General features: G+C 42.0%; 1 protein-coding gene across 2 annotated transcripts in view; it reads right to left on the bottom strand.

The window, feature by feature from the left end:
* PDXDC1 (pyridoxal dependent decarboxylase domain containing 1) overlaps nt 1-16,219 on the bottom strand; it is a 42,741-nt gene that overhangs the window by 19,791 nt on the left and 6,731 nt on the right. Inside the window, exons 1-6 of one of the 2 annotated variants that reach the window (XM_083585065.1) lie at nt 15,594-15,837; nt 4,438-4,511; nt 3,228-3,293; nt 2,458-2,541; nt 966-1,112; nt 273-462 (exon numbers count right to left, since the gene is read on the bottom strand). In XM_083585065.1, coding sequence (XP_083441191.1) covers nt 273-462; nt 966-1,112; nt 2,458-2,541; nt 3,228-3,293; nt 4,438-4,511; nt 15,594-15,614 — 582 coding nt within the window. In that variant the 5' untranslated portion in view covers nt 15,615-15,837. Of the gene's footprint in view, nt 1-272; nt 463-965; nt 1,113-2,457; nt 2,542-3,227; nt 3,294-4,437; nt 4,512-15,593; nt 15,838-16,219 lie in introns of those variants that run through there. The other variant, XM_083585066.1, reaches the window with a different exon arrangement.

Below are 16,219 nucleotides of genomic sequence, written 5' to 3' on the forward strand. Positions count from 1 at the left end.
TGCGGTCATATTAAGTGGAATACAGAAAATTCTATGTGAATGTAGGCAGGCAGGCTAAATAACCTTCAGAGTTCCCTCAGCTATAACATTCTGCAACAACAGGACATCAGAATAAAAAGATACCATCTGAATGTGAGTAAGAGAGACAAGTTCATTTCACAGATGCAAGGATATTTCAACAGAAAGTATAGATGCGTAATGAAACCAGCTAAGGGGACAACATGACAAAGAAAGTGTCACTTACAGATAAGACTCCAAAAGTTCCATTTTACCTGATTGCAAAGAGCTTGTCCCAAGCCTGCTCTGGCTGCAGAGCTAATGTATATAACAGGCTGCTTGTTATACAGCACGTTAAAGCCTTCAGTTGTATAGTCTTCGTAGCGAGAGTGAATCACGAGCCTGCAGATTTTTAAAAGGCCCTCACGGTCATCTTCATGATAATACGCTGACCCATTTTCAAACCTGTTAAGAGAAATTATTACGTAAGTATGAGCTTACAGAAAAGGCACCAGTTCACTTACCAAACATTACAATTATGCAGAAATGGAAGACACTTTCTACTCTGAATGCTCAAGGGGGGGGGGGAGAGTTCTTGTCCTTTGACTTAAAATGAACAGAACAGTTGCATAAAAAGGTTCACTGATTTGTCCAGAATAAGATTCAAGTAAGCAGCAGGTCAGGAATCCATGGTCCTCTTAATGTTTTTGGACTGAAACCCCTATCACTCCTGACCATGCTAGCCAAGGCTGATGGGAGGAAGAGTCCAACTACCTCCGAACGGCTGCAGTTTCACACCGGAGAAGTAAGGTTTGTGCAGTCAATGAATACCCTGGCTGCCTCATACCTTCAAAACTGCCACTCCAACTGACTGCATCATTTTCATATATTTGGGATTATAACTCGGAACGTTTTTTGTTTTTTTTTACTGTAATGTTTATAATCAAGTCATTCATAATGCAGGATACCTGAAAAGTCTGCACAGCCACAGTGTTGTGTCAGAAAGGATCCTGGATGTGAGCTTTCTGAGCCTCTCTCTGTCCAACACAGAGATGTAAGCTGCCAGGCTGTGTCCTAAAAGAGCCATGTGACCCTGTTCTCCAACGTTCTGAAGCCTGCAAGCCAGAAACACATTAGAACGACCACCAATGTTGCAGAAATCATGCGTCTCATTTTTGCTCAGCAAATCCTTCTGAAAACCTCCTGAAAATAGGTCATGCGTTGATTTCCCTGGAACTCGGGTTTAAGCCGTATTTGTATTTCAAATATTGATACTGTGAATATTCCAAAGAGATGTATGACAAAAATTTTAAAACTGGTACAATATTTAAAGCCAGTAAAACAGCTCCCCTTGCATGTTCCTCTGCTGCTCTGTGAAAAGCTTTCTTTTTAGACAGGCATTTGGTTTTAAACTATCTTACCTGCTGTCCCTGTGGGGTTTTTAAAATGTTATTGGTTAATCTTTTATTGTATGCTAATGCTGCACTGCAAGATGCCTTGAACGTTTTATTGGAAAGGCAGGATGTAAGCAGCTGCCTGAACTGACCAGCAACAGCTCTCCAGGGTTCAGCAGCTGTGGCTCACGGACAGGTGGTTGTGGTGGAGGAGGCAGTGACATGCTCCCAGGGGCAGCAGTGGTGCCCTCTTTGGGAAAGGAAAGTCAGCAGCAGTGAGATCAGGGGAGCTCCACATTAGCAGCAGTGGCCGTCCAGTGCCTCTACGCCTCCGCCATCATGAGCTACCCCTGGGTTTCGGACAGAAATATTCTCCAAACCTACTTGGAGATACCATGGGTAGAACCTGGGAACTTCTGCATGTAAAGCTTATGGTATATCACTGAGCTGCAGCCATTTCCACAGAAAGAGCTATTTCCAGCAGAAATTCAGATTGTTCATATTGTCATCAATTCAGCGTTCTGAAAGATACAGGCAATCTGAAGAAATGGGGCCACCAAAGCAGAAATTATTTCATGCTGCATGTAATTTCCCATTAATGATGTAATGAAGCAAAGCACGCATCTCTTTAAGAGAGAGCAGTCTGAAAAAATGAATCTAGTTTGCTTTATCTGAGTATCTATTATATCAGGAATATACAAAGCCTTTAATTAAGCGTGCTCTCTTGTGTTCCCTGGTATAAATAGGTTTAAATAAGTTATGAATTTAATAATAAAGGAAAACTTTGTTATTATTATTAATCCCAATATCTACGAGTGGAAAGTAAAACGGCCCCTAGCATCATTCCACAAACATTGACCAAAAGCTCAAGTAAGAGCTATAACAGGTAAGCTGCTCTTATGCAGCTGCTTGTTCCAAGAGGTCATACGTATGATGTAGCAGGTGGAGGAACATTACTGCATGTGCTTTCAGTTTTTCTCATGCAACACTCTAGCAGCAGGTGTAAGACAGCCGCTCCTGCAAGCAGAACACCTTTGGGTCCAAACCAACATGTACAATTGTTTACCGGTAAGACTGCAACGATTCCTCCTCCTCATCTCCATGCATAAGGTTCTGAACTAACTGGAGAATGCTCACCATGTCTTGTCCACTAAGGGGAGAAAAAGAAAGCAAAAATCAGGCCCTTTTGATGTACCAACGCATCACTATAGTTTCTTCGGTAATTTGTTGAGAGGCTTTTAATATTTTGTCTAGAAATGCACCGTGAACTCAAATAATAATGTAGATTATGATTTCTCTAGAAACACAACATAAATACATTCCAGGGACTTGGAAAAAGAAATTATCAACAGTTATTTTCCTCTACCCCTGACTCACTGTTAAAAAAACCACAAGGAGCACAATCCACTGAAGTCGTTTTATTTGTGCAATGCATTATTGGCAGGTTAGTTGAGCGAGTAAATGAAATGACTGATTTGAATAGTGTGCCAAAAGTACCAAAGTGCACAAATAAGAGACTGTCTGTTTTGCTGCTGCTGACAGGGGACTAGTCTCCTTGCTTATGCCACTCTGCCAATACAATCTACTGAATGAGAACACCCTGGTTAAGTGTATTCTTGGCAGCTTGTAGGCTAGATAAATGTGGCTGCCTTATACATACCAATGGTCCATTTGGTGAAATATTGTCTACCCTGATCTTCCAAGCAAGGTTTCTTCCCCAGCCCTAGTGCCTGAGATCTGGAAATGCCAGGAACGGAACCTGAGACCTTCTGTATGCATAGCATGGGAAGATAAAGGATACAATATAAAATCATGATTCATGATCATGTTACTCACCTGCCTTGAAGTGGTCCAGGAATATCTTTCCTTGTATACTTTTTTTCGTTTTCTTCCTCCACTTTCCTAGTTTGAACATACCACAGTGAGATGTTTAAATCCTGCCCTTGGTTAAGCCACACAAAATTTTCACTACAACTTGATTTCAAAGGAAAAGCCATTCTTTTTTTTAGTAGTTCAGTGGTTTCTAAAGTGCTGAACTTCATCTCTTCTAATGGGCTGTTAAAGGTTAAACGCCGACTGAATGATATGACTAAAGCAGGTATTAAAAATTACCAAATATTGTTTGAAAGATTTGTCAGCAGACAATTTGCCATATAAAATGAACTTCAAAACAGGAAATACAGCACTACCTATTGACAATTTGTAGATGTCTTTTTTTTTAATTAAAGCTTAAGGTTTATGACCTACAGATAGTTCACTTGTATTTTCTTGAGTGCTTCCAATCTAGCTGCTACAACAGAAAACAGTTTAATTATTCCTCACATCCTATGCAATACAAGAATCATTTTCTCCTAACTATAAAACCTGGGGTTGGGGTGGGGAACCTGCAAAAGGATATGAAACACCTGTTGTCTTTAGAACAGTTAAATGTAAGCTTAAAGGGAAATTCTAGACTAGGCATATTTGCAAAGCAACCTAACCCACCATAAATGCAATGGGATTTTTGTCTTGGCCAGCTGCCAGAGTTCTTTCATACTCTAGTGCACCACGAAGACTAAACGCCTGGACCAGAGATGAGCAAGTGAGGCTGTGTGAGTTCTCAGTGGTTCTCATGCAGGGCCAAACTACATGAGATGATAAAAACTTGGCACTTGCCTGCCTCTTTTATAAACAGTATGTAGCAGGTGTGGAGAGGGTGGATCAGAACTATGATGCACAGGGATGTAGACTTTTTTTATTTTAACCCTTTTTTACCCATGCTGTGGTCCCAATGAAAATTCCCCCATCCTATGAAGCTGCTTCCAGGTTGTGTGAAGAGTTAGGAATGCAATATCTATCTTGCTGCTTCCCCAAATCACAGGACATGGTCAGGGGAGCACAACTGCTGTCCTTCGATGACAAATTTAATTGTTCATTACAAAATCAATAGGGGATTTTGTTATTGCAACTACAACAATAGGCTCTGCTGGACTCAGCAGAAAACTTATCAGGATTGATGTCTTTCTAACACTCCTGAATGTTCTTCAAGGCTGCTATTAGTAGGTACCTTTGATTGTCTTCCAACATCTTCATCGCCTCATTAAGATTCTTTCCCATTTCTGCTAAGGTAGGGTCAACCATCTGTTATTAAAATAATAATATTTATGTTAGCTTTTTAACACACCAATATGGCATAAATCAAGCCAACAGCATTAATTGCACAAATGTTCTGAGAAAGATAGTAAAAGGGTTAATTTTCTCCCCTTGTGTGTGAAGGAGGAGCACCTGAGCCCAAGGTTTGTGATAGCAGGACCTCACCACAAGGAACCATGGAATTCTATTACATGTGAACAAAGCCAAAGTCATACAAGCCCACTTCTACTTCCAAGAATTACATGTCTTGGTGGGCACTCAGGCAGAGGCTCTTTGAGATGCCTGTCCTCCAAAAGCCCAAAAAGCTCAGGCCTACAAATCCAACATCCCTTTTTCCATTCCAGGAAGTTTCTTCTGTCCAGAAATGAAAAACAAAGTTCTTTAGTGACTGGTTATCCTTGATACAGGAAGTTGCCTTATAAAGAGTCAGAACATTGGTCCATCAAGCTCAGAATAATCTTCTGTTGACTGGGAGTGGGTTTCAGGCAAGTCTATTTTCCCAGCCCTGCACTGAAATGCCACTGATTGAACCTAGGACCTTTGGCAAACAAAGCATGTGTTCTACCCCTGAGCCATGACCTCTATTAGGCTGTGGATGTTCTGATGAATGAGTATCTGCTCACATAAATGGTTTATTTGCAGGAGCAGTGCAGTACCGAAGAAGCTCACTCACAAAAGATGCAACAATGGCTTCCATGAGCAAGGTATGCTGGGGATTGGAAACCCTCGTTTATAGAACAAGGATGGGGAATCTGTGGTCCTCCGGATGTTGCTGGACTACAACTGAGTTATACAAGCTGCTGCTGCTGCAAGTTCCTTAAGCCCCTCTTTAGTGTTTCCACCACTCATGTGAGCAAGCCATTTGTGAGAATGCCTATTCATACAGGGCCAATTCATAATGTACAAATTGGTTCCAAGCGTCGGAAGCATGCTTTTGCATTTGTTATGTGGCCTGGTGCTCCAGAAAAGAAAATATCCAAAATGAGAAAAATGTTCTACAATATGACAATGCACTGTAAGGGAAACAGGCCCAAAGTGAATATGATTGCACACAGAAGTTAAAATGAAGCCATGGTAACACATCCGCCTAATTATTGTGTATACTTCAGATTAGCAGGTGGCGTGTGGTACCTGAGACACTTGAAGGTGAACCTGTAGCAACCTTTGCACATGTATGAAAAGGGAGAGCCGAGTCAACAATTGTAATATACAAATCAGATAAGGCAGTCAGGAAGCCAAACATAAGCTTGAACAAATGGTGTGACTCCTCTTTCCTCATATGACTGGCACAGTGGCAAATTTCTTCATTAGTTCTAGTGTTTTAATCCAGTTTTTTAAATGACAGCAGAGAGAGAGCATTTTACAGATGCTGCAATGCATTGCTTGGTTGCAGAAGCTCTAGGAAGTTTATTCCCAATGGTCTGTAGGCATCTATTATCAAGATACTCCAAGTGGAAGGCAGAACTCCCAAAGGATCCAAATTAATTTCTCCCTGCTTGCAAGTGCTCCTCTCACCAGGTGATCAATCACTGATGTGAGAATGATTCCTTGTGGGTTCAGTTTCAAAGTAAAAAGCAGAGAGTCTATTTATTTGGAGTTCCTAACTTTCTGGTGCTCCCATTTCCACTGAACAAGCCTATGCAACATGCAGTTCAATGCCTTCCACTGAAATGAAGGAAGGAGTTGCTTTATCAAATGTTCAGCATCTGGAACAGATCATAGGACTGGGTTTTAGACAACTGCACAAATGAAGAGCATAAGAGCAATCTTCAGACCACATTCCATCTAGTCCAGCAATCTTTTTATACCACAGCCAACCAGAAGCAAGAATGCTATAAAATGTATATTTTCAGGTATTTATACACACATGCAGTATCTAGAAGTAAGCCTCAATAAACACAATGAGATTGACGTCAAGAGTAAAAATGTGGAAGATTGCATCATTGACCACACCTTTTTACACTGTCATCTTTGAAAACCTTTTGGTAGTACCACTGGCAAAACTTTACATCAACTTCTACCAGTTTTCCAACATGATAAAATATTCTATGTGCACTGCCTTAAAATACAACCTGCCCCAGAATCCTGAAGTCATCTCAATGATGAAAACAATAGCATGGTTTGATTACAAAAAAATAAGTTTTACATTAAGAATATTACGAACAATAGCCTTTATGGAAAATGTAATTATACAAGCATGCATGTGCACACTCTGAAACAAACTGTTGCCATGTTGGCCTCGAAGAATGAAAAAGAAAATGGGATTGAGAGCAGTGAGAAGTTTCAGGGGAGCAGTGCTTTCACTGAAAGGAGATAGAACTGGGGATATGCAAATATACAGGTGGAAGATACAAAGAAACAAGCGGCATGCACACCTGCTAGGGAGTAGGTCTGTTACTTCAGGCCATTTTCAGGAAGCCACACCTATCTGCCGTGTACCTGACATGTATGACATCACGTGTAAATGAGTAGGTGTGGTTTCAAAGAAACAAGTGGGAGCTTAAAGTGATCTCCCAATTATTCCTTTTCCTGGAGCAAGGTGTTCTCCCACCCACCCACCAGCTGATGAGCAGTCGGAATGTGCCTTGCTCAAGTAGGGTGAAGCAGTTTCCTTTCAATAGAAACAGAATGTCCCTCCCAGTGCTGTGATTTGAAACCCCAGTTTTCAGGACTTCAAAGTGCAGTGGAGCCTTTCAAACAGCCTTCATGATGAAGTCTGAAGCAGCATCATGGGGGCTATTTGAAAGCCCTTTGTACATATCTCCAGAGTTCCCACAAGAGCACGGGAATGTTTACAAAGGACTGTTTGAAAGCCTTGCATTGCGTTTAGAAGTCCAGACAATCAGGGTTTCAAAGTGGGGCATCATCCAATGTCACTATGTCACTATGACATCAGGTGACTGACAGGTAGACAACCATACCCACCTGCCAAATTTGGCCCGCTAGTGGTCAGGGAGATTAAGATCTGGGCATGGGCCAAAGAAGTTTCCCCACCCCTGTGCGGCCTCATGTAAGATCACCATAGGGAGGCACTCAGCACCTGAAGACACTTCCAGTCTTCCTCCATCTCTCACTTGCTCTCTGATCACTTTAACTCCATACATTTTAAAGCACATGACTTCCTCCAAAGAATCCTGAGGGCTGCCGTTTGCCCCACAGAGTACTACAATTCCCAGCACCCGTAACAACCTACAGCTCTCCAGATTCTTTGGGGGAAGCAATGTACTTTAAATGCATATTGTGGATGTGACCTGCCCACATACAAGTGCACATACCCCTAACCTATATCAGCCCTTTCTATAAATGTATGTGCCATTTTTTCAAAGCTCTGATTAACTCTCAATGGAAATCTCCCAGCTACGGTACTTCCTAAGCATTCATGAGCTCACATTAAAGAAACATCAACCACCTAACTTAGACCGTTAGCCAGTGATATACCTAACAACAACAAGAAACAGCAGCAGCAGCAGCAGCAGCCAGACAGCCATGATAATCATTTACCTTTCAACATAGTACATATTGTAGATGTATACTTTACACATTAAAAATGTTCTCACTGCAAAATGTGAAGTAAGACTGCAACATAAAAAGTGTCTGAAAACACTTGTGCATGCTTGGTGGTAAACCTGGGTTGATTTGAAGATTTGCAAGTGTCCTGAGAGTCAGACTAGAATCAGGGCAACTCAGCCATGAAGCTCACTGAGTGACTGTGGACCAGACACTATCTCTCAGCCAAACCTACCTCACAAAGTTAATGTGAGAGAGGCATGAATGCTGTCCTGAGCTCTTTGGAGGAAGGATGAGATAAAAATACAAATAAATAGCATGTAAGTTAAGTCCAAAGATCAACCGCTTTGGAGGAAGAATGGGATAAAAATACAAATAAATAGCATATAAAGCTAAGAGTCCAACGATCAACCTGTTCTCACAGTCCCCTTTCCTCATTATTTCTCCTGAAGCTTCCTCTTCCATTCACTATCCCGTAAAAGACTTAATACAGCCAAATGCTTTCCTTAAGAACAAATATGTGGAAGTAGAAGAAGAGGAGGAGTTTGGATTTGATATCCCACTTTATCACTACCCGAAGGAGTCTCAAACCCGCTAACATTTTCCTTTCCCTTCCTCCCCCACAACAAACACTCTGTGAGGTGAGTGGGGCTGAGAGACTTCAAAGAAGTGTGACTAGCCCAAGCTCACCCAGCAGCTGCATGTGGAGGAGCGGAGACACGAACCCAGTTCACCAGATTACAAGTCTACCGCTCTTAACTACTACACCACAATGCATTACCTCTTCTTTCATTTCACCCATCAAATCCACAGTGGATCTCCATTCTGTTCTTTTAACACCCTTTCTCCTATGCTGAGAATGCCAGCAAGATACCAATTAGCTGGTTTGCAATGTAGCCAGACAAGTTTTGTTTTCAACTCAAGTCTGCTTCACTTATCACAAAGTTCTATACAGAAAGCTCTTCAATGTAGGAATTAGAATGCAATATGCCTATAGGTAATTCCGCACAGGCGTATTTTACAAAGTACAGTTGGAAGTAGTGGCTGTTTCTGTGTGTGTATGTTGCTTGTGTGTGTGCAGGACAATAAACTGTATGCGTGTGACTGTCATACATTAGTTTTATACAAATTCCTCTAAGATTTTTATTTATTATTAAATGCTTTGATGCCATGGTTTGAGGCTCTTTTTGTTATTACAACATCCTGATATTTTTAAGATAAATTAGTATAATCCCCCTTCTTATATACACACATATACACACTAAAACAATTCCTTATTTGTTTAAAATGTATTTACAAATGTACTGCTATTTCATTATACTTGCTTCTACTTCCTTGTTACACAGAGTACTTTTTTAAAAGATTCATCCATCAGTTTTTTCCAACAAAAACTATCATGATGTTGTGGGAATAACAGAAAGAAAAAACCCAGAAAGAGTCTCAACCTATGACATCAAAGCATATTTTTTTTCACGAGACAGCAAGTGCTGTGAAAACAGTAAGCAGCTTTAAACACACCAGTTTCCTTATAGGAGAAAATGTCCTAAAATGGATTAATTCACCTGGACCAATGGAGATTTGAACTTTATTATTATTAAAAGGAAGATACCTCAAAGGTCCCCCACCCTCCATCAGCCATACTGATTTGGGTGGTCAGGACAGAATGGCAAATTCAATTCAGTTTTTTAAAAACCAATTTCTCAAACATACACAAGGTCAAGATAGGTAGGTTTCAGACAATAATGCCTGCAGTATGTCACTCCCTATGGAGTAAAATTGTTATGTCTGTGTTCACACGTATATTATTGGTGGATGGGAGGACAAAGAAGTCACTCACATCTCAGCCAACCCATGTTTTATTGTCAACTCAACTGCTGTGGAATTTTGCATACGTATATTGAAACGCAGGCTACAAATATCCTAAAGTTATAAAAAAGTGGGCAAGCAACACAACTATGGGGATGCTGTTGCTGAGTTAGTAGACTGGATGGCACAGTGACGGCTTCCTAGAGACTGCTCAGTGGGTTCCATGGCTATGCCTGCAAAAAGTGATGTCCCACCAATGCATTGCCACCTCCTCCATCAATTTCAGGGGATCCAGCTCTATGGTTTCCGGGGCTTCTGGGCAACAGACTTGTGGCATTATCCTACCTAACTCAGCTCTCCATGGCTGCGGTCCCTGCAATTCACCCATCAAGAATGTTGCCCCCCCACTAGACATTCAAGAATTCAGCACTGAAATAGGATATGCTTAGAATTGCACCAGCTAAGAAAGGCATCAGCAGTGGCAGTAGAGGGCATGCTAACTTGCTACCCACCCCACCAAAGAACCTTGGCCTCTGCAAATGTGGATAAACAAGTTTGTTTGAAATCTTGATTCCATAATGACAGTACACTTCCTGTTAATTAGAGCTGCTCCATATCCCCCCAAAATAAACATAGAAGTATGCTTTTATCCTCAGCATGATGGCTTTTACACGTATTTTTAGATCAACCCACCCAGAATTATTTAAGCAGGTAACAGACCTAATGTTAATGGGGGAAATATCCCACTATATCAACTGGCAATTGAATTTTCATTTCTTAAGCTGAGTACTCCTGAAGTATCTCTAATCCTTCAGAATCAAGAACTACAGTCACATTTCTGTTACTCTTTGGTCCAAACGGCTTTCAAACAGAGTCACTCCAAAAGCTGTTAAAACATAAGAGACTCTGAATGTAATTGTCTGCACGTTCACTACTTTAGGGCACGAAGAAGATGGATCTCTAGCTCACTTGCAATAGATAGGCAAGAGTGTCCAACCTGGAACAAATTATTAATAGCAAGTTCTTTATATAAATAAAAATATATTCTACCATGCTCAGCTTTGTGATAATTGTTTATTTCTCAGTCTTCACGGTTTTAACTTGTAAAACAGGAGCATTTGGTGGTTGCTTAGAAACAGGTTTTTTTCTCACTCATGCTGGCCAATTTTAAGACTTTTAAGTTAGTATCTCTCATTAATCTGTAGTTCACTTTGAGTGTAGATTTGTAAGCAGCATGCAGTTCAACCCTGTGCACAGCTCATGGAGGACTATGAAGTCTTCCTCCAAAGATCTCAATGGTCGGACAGGCAGACAAAGGATGAAGTGCGCCTGAAGATGTTATCATTACAAATTAATGCAATACCATTGAACCTGGCCCAGAAACACAAGTGCAGCAGGTGCAAGCTTTTTATGTGTGTTTGTGCATATGTTAAAGAGAGCAAAATGTGTGATGAGCACCAAGGTCCCTCGTGTGGCCTTGAAAATAAAAATCAGCAGCATCTTTTAAATCCTGCCTTAGAACACCACACTAGGTACAACACCTGGATTTTCTCTGCTTGCCTATGGTATGTAAGATTATCTATTCTATATATAGCTACACAAACATGAGTGAGAAATATTGCAGAAAAACAGTAAGGATGCCTGGTTGTACTAGTACAATTATTCCCTCCAGTTCCCTGGTGACATGTTGAACTGGTCTCTGCCACAATCCAACAGCTGCTCTTGTTTCTAGTATTTTAGTGCTAGAAAGAAGCTGCCCCAGAAACATTTCTAAAGAATGACTCACAAAACAAGGCGACAGAAACTTCTGAGTTCTAACAGGGGTACTTTTTAAAGCAGGGGTCAGGGAACCTCATCTGTTCCCAAATGTGGCCCTCCAATTATCTCTGTTCAGCCCTTGGGATTTTGCAGAGTCTGCAGTCCTCTCCAGGTCATGTCCCCTCTCCCCAGGGGACAGCCAACAGTGGCCCTGTTCCATGCCCTTCTTGAATGCTTTTGCCTCGCAATACAGTAATGTGTTTTGCCTGTGTTTCTTAGTTGCCTGGTTAGAGGATGTGTGCTTGTGTGTAGAAGCCTCTGACTTTTGAATGGCTGGAATGTAGCCTACCGTACAAAAGCAGGAGCCAAATCCAGGGTTCCAGCCACAGTGTTCTCTGACCCTGCCCACCACCAGCATGTGGCCCTGGAACATTCACCTTGAGGGTTTATGGTCCTTGGGATGGAAGAGTTTTCCCTCCCCTGTTTTAAAGACATCCCCATGAAGAAAGAAAGTATTTGTGAGAGCTGGTCCTTTTGAAATTCCACTCTGTCCTTATGTTCCAAGATTCATAGGGAGTAAGTTCTGCCTTGAACTAAAATGGTAGTACATATTTCTCTAACAGCAAGTGACAATGTGCATCTCAAAATACCAGTAGATTACACAAAGAACCCAAGTTCATAAACTTCTTTTGTTGCAATGGACAGATCCTATTAATTTTAATTTCTCAAATTTTGCATAGATTGTTACATGGCTCTTACTAATGAACACACTTGGCTGCCTCAGAGTTAAAAACAGTATTCCCCCCTCACCTACCCACATTTTTAAAAAACACACAACAACCAATAAAGAACGGGAGAAATAAGTATGAAACTAACTCCCCACTAAAAAAGGAGGCAACTTAAACTTTATAGTTATAAATACATATTTTATAACTACATACATATAAGCAGGGAAAGGGCAATTTAAAGGGGAAGCAAAAAACTAAGCATCTTCTTGTCCTGCCCTTCTGCACCAAATCCCATGCAATATCCCCAGTGTTTGTCGCAAGCACCCCGCAGCTTCTTAAAAAGGTTATCTATGTTAGCCTGTTGCTAGTTCTCAAGAGCAGGAAAACCTGTTTGATGACTGTACTACTTCACACAACAGGTAGTGCCCTTAAACAAACACAAGTTAACGATCCCTGCACACAGAAAACAAGCATGTCATAAAGGTAAGACTAGAACAAAAAGCTACAGGTGTGTGTTTATGTTTTGTAGAGACACATTCTCCCGTAAGGAGTATATTTGGCCTTGAAATAATGATGATATGGATGTTAAGCTGCCTAATATGGAATCAGACTGTCAATCCATTCTGACTGGGAGCAGCTCTACAAAGTTTAAAGAAGGGTCTCCCCCAGCCCTCCTACCGGAGATCTTTTTTACAGGAAATGCCACGAATTTAACCCACAACCTCATACATGCCAACCCATGGAGCTACTGCCATTCCTCACAAAACGTGACACTGTCTTATACCATGTCAGAACACTGGCCCACCTAGCCATTCTGTCATCCACTCTGTTCTGACTAGCTGTGGCTTCCCAAGGACTGAGGCAAGAGCTTCCCCCCACTCCCAGCACCTGCTAGCCATGTTTATTATATTGGGAGAGGCCAAAGTTTTGGATTTTCCCATGGAGCCGTGGCACAACCCCATTGTAATGTGAACGTAGGAAGCTGCCTTATACTGAACCAGACCATTGGTTCATCTAGCTCAGTACCGTCTGCGCTGACTGGGAGCAGTTTTCCAAGGTTCAAGTTAGGATTCCTTCCCAGCCCTGTCTGAAGATGCTGGTGATTGAACCTGAGACCTTCTGAACGCAAAGTAGATGCTGTACCACTGAGCATTACACTTCTGCACATAGGAAGAGGCCTGATGTTGGGTCTGCCAAACTCAAGTATTAACTGCTTTGCTCTGACTGACATCAGCTTTCAGCACCTGCTACCTGACATCCATTTAACTTGAGATGCAAGACATTGAACCTGTGACTTTACAGATCAACTCAATGAGCTGTGGCCAGGCAGCTTATGTGTATATGAAGCAACTGATGCTGAGTCAGACAACTGAGTTCATTTTGCCCACTATTCTAACTGGCATAGATGTCTTAAACTTTAGAGGTCATTCCCAGATGTAACAATGACTTGCCTCAGTTATAAGGGAGCTTGATATATTCTTTTTGATGGCTTACATCACTATTATTACATCAAGGCCTTTGGCAGTTCCTGTGAGAGAGAATATGTGGTAGACAGCCTGCATAAACAGTCTCTCACTTTAAGCCAATATGTAAAATATTGACACATAAATAGAATTTAAGGTTTTTTCCTGCTTTTTTTCTGTGAATGAGACTGCTTCTTTTTTAAAAAATTCTGTGTGTTTCCAGCTGGGTTGCAGGGCTTACCTGCGACATTTTGCTGTCTGAGGCAAAGGACAAGGTGCCACCTCATTCTACCATTGTACAAAAACTGGCAAGAATAACAGCTGAATCACACTTTGACAGTGGCAATAATAGCATCTTCCTCCACTGCACCTGAGGTCAGAAGCCTAATTTAGGAGGGTGCAGGGCAGATCACATGGCACATGCAGCTCTGTCCATTCCCCATCCTTCATCATCTGTTGTGCAAGGCTTTTGCCTCACACTGCCTAACGGTAGGGCCAGCCCTGCTCGATTGCAAGCTAGGTTGGATATATTATACATAGAAAAGATATGATTCTTGCCAGATAGATGGATAAATAAAATAAATGCCTATCAAGCAATATTCAGCACTAAGAATGAGGGTTCCTCTTTCTCCTCTCCTTTTGGTTTTAAAAACCTCAAAAACAAAGCCTGAAATATATTAAATGCATATGCTAATGGTAGCACCACTTTCACAGTGCCATCCTAGACACATCTACTCAGAAGTCGGTGCAATATACTTCAGTGGGACTAGCTCACTTCCATGAGTATAGGATTGGAGTCTCAAGGAGGTGGCCTTCTACCACTTGAGATATGCCCCACTACTACCCTAAGAAGAAGAATCATTTTCAATGGTTAATATTATGATGATTATTAATGTTGCTATTATCTGCCTATTTAACAACAGTACATATACACATATGCATTTGTTACAAGGTTGCATCCAGACTTAGTCCTTCCGAAATTAATGCATGACTAACTCAGGATCCAGCCCAAGCTCATCAAAAATGTTGCTTTAAAAATAATATATTTGTATATAATGTGTGTGTGTGTGTGTGTGTGTGTGTATAGTCAACAAACTCATATAACATACACACGTATATATTCTGTACACACTATATGCTATGTGTGTAATATGCTCTACACACATGTGCTTACAGATGTGCTTTTATATGTATACGTATGTTTTATATATATACATATGTGTGTGTGCATAAACAGTATTACAAACACAAATATGTGTGCAGAAGTACATATGTATACATATTTTACACACGTGTGTAACATGTGTACATATATGCTTCTGCACGCACACATATATATAACACTATATGTATGCACACACACTCATGTGTGAGCATGTACCTATCTATATGTGCATGTGTGTGACTATATAAATATTACACAAATATGTACCGTATACAAATATAATATACATATATATGAGTGTATGTGTGTGTATATATGTTACAGGAATTCTCATATATATATATATATATATATATATATATATACACACACACATATATATGCATGTATATGTGTATATATGTGTGTGTGTGTGTGTGTATACACACATATATATGCGCGCGCACACATCTATAAACCTCTCTACTCGCATTTGCAAGGCTGCTGACTGTGGACCGTCGCCTGGAGCAGCGACCACCCCCTGTCACGATTTCCCCTCAGCCCCCACCCCTGGCACCGCGGACCCTTCCTCCTCCGCCCCGTCCCTGCCTCCCTCCCCGCCCTCCGCCTTCCCCGCCTGAGACACTTCTGAGGCAGAGCCGACCTTCTCCAAGGAGCTCTCCATGGCCGGAGGTTCTTCAGCGGCAGCTGCGGCGGCGGCTGGTTAAAGGCCCCCCGTCTCCTCCTCCTCCTCCTCCTCCTCCCTCCTCTCCTCAGAACACTTCCGCCTTCGCTTCGGCCTCAGCCGGCTCCACGTTGGCAGGGCTGACGGAGTGCCAGGCGGCGGCTGAGGGAAGAGAGGGCGGGGCACGTGACGGCGACCAGGACGAGGGGAGGGAAGTTACGCGCGCTCACCTAGGAGACGGGAGCCCCACAGGCTTCCGTACCGCCTCTGATTGACAGAGGGCGCAAGAGCCCCACAGGCGCGGGCCTCGTGGAGCATACCAAAAATGAAACCTGGGGGGGAGACACACCGGATAGTGGGAACGGGAACGGAAAGCTTAAAGGTCTCTTAAAACTGCTGTGATGAGAGACGGCTCGCCTATTAGAGCTGCGTTCGCGCCTCTAAAAGTTACCGTCTCCATCTCCTGACCCCGAGCTGCCGCCCCTTCTGTTTATAATGGAACATTCTCCAAGAAGGCGATGACGGAATCCGTGCCGGCTGAGCCTGCGCACTGGGCTGGTGACACGGCGAGATCGGCTGACGAAAAGCTTAGGTTGAGAGTTCGA

This window comes from Podarcis filfolensis (genome assembly GCF_964270895.1).
Source record: "Podarcis filfolensis genome assembly, chromosome: 14".
Taxonomy (NCBI): Eukaryota; Metazoa; Chordata; class Lepidosauria; order Squamata; family Lacertidae; genus Podarcis; species Podarcis filfolensis.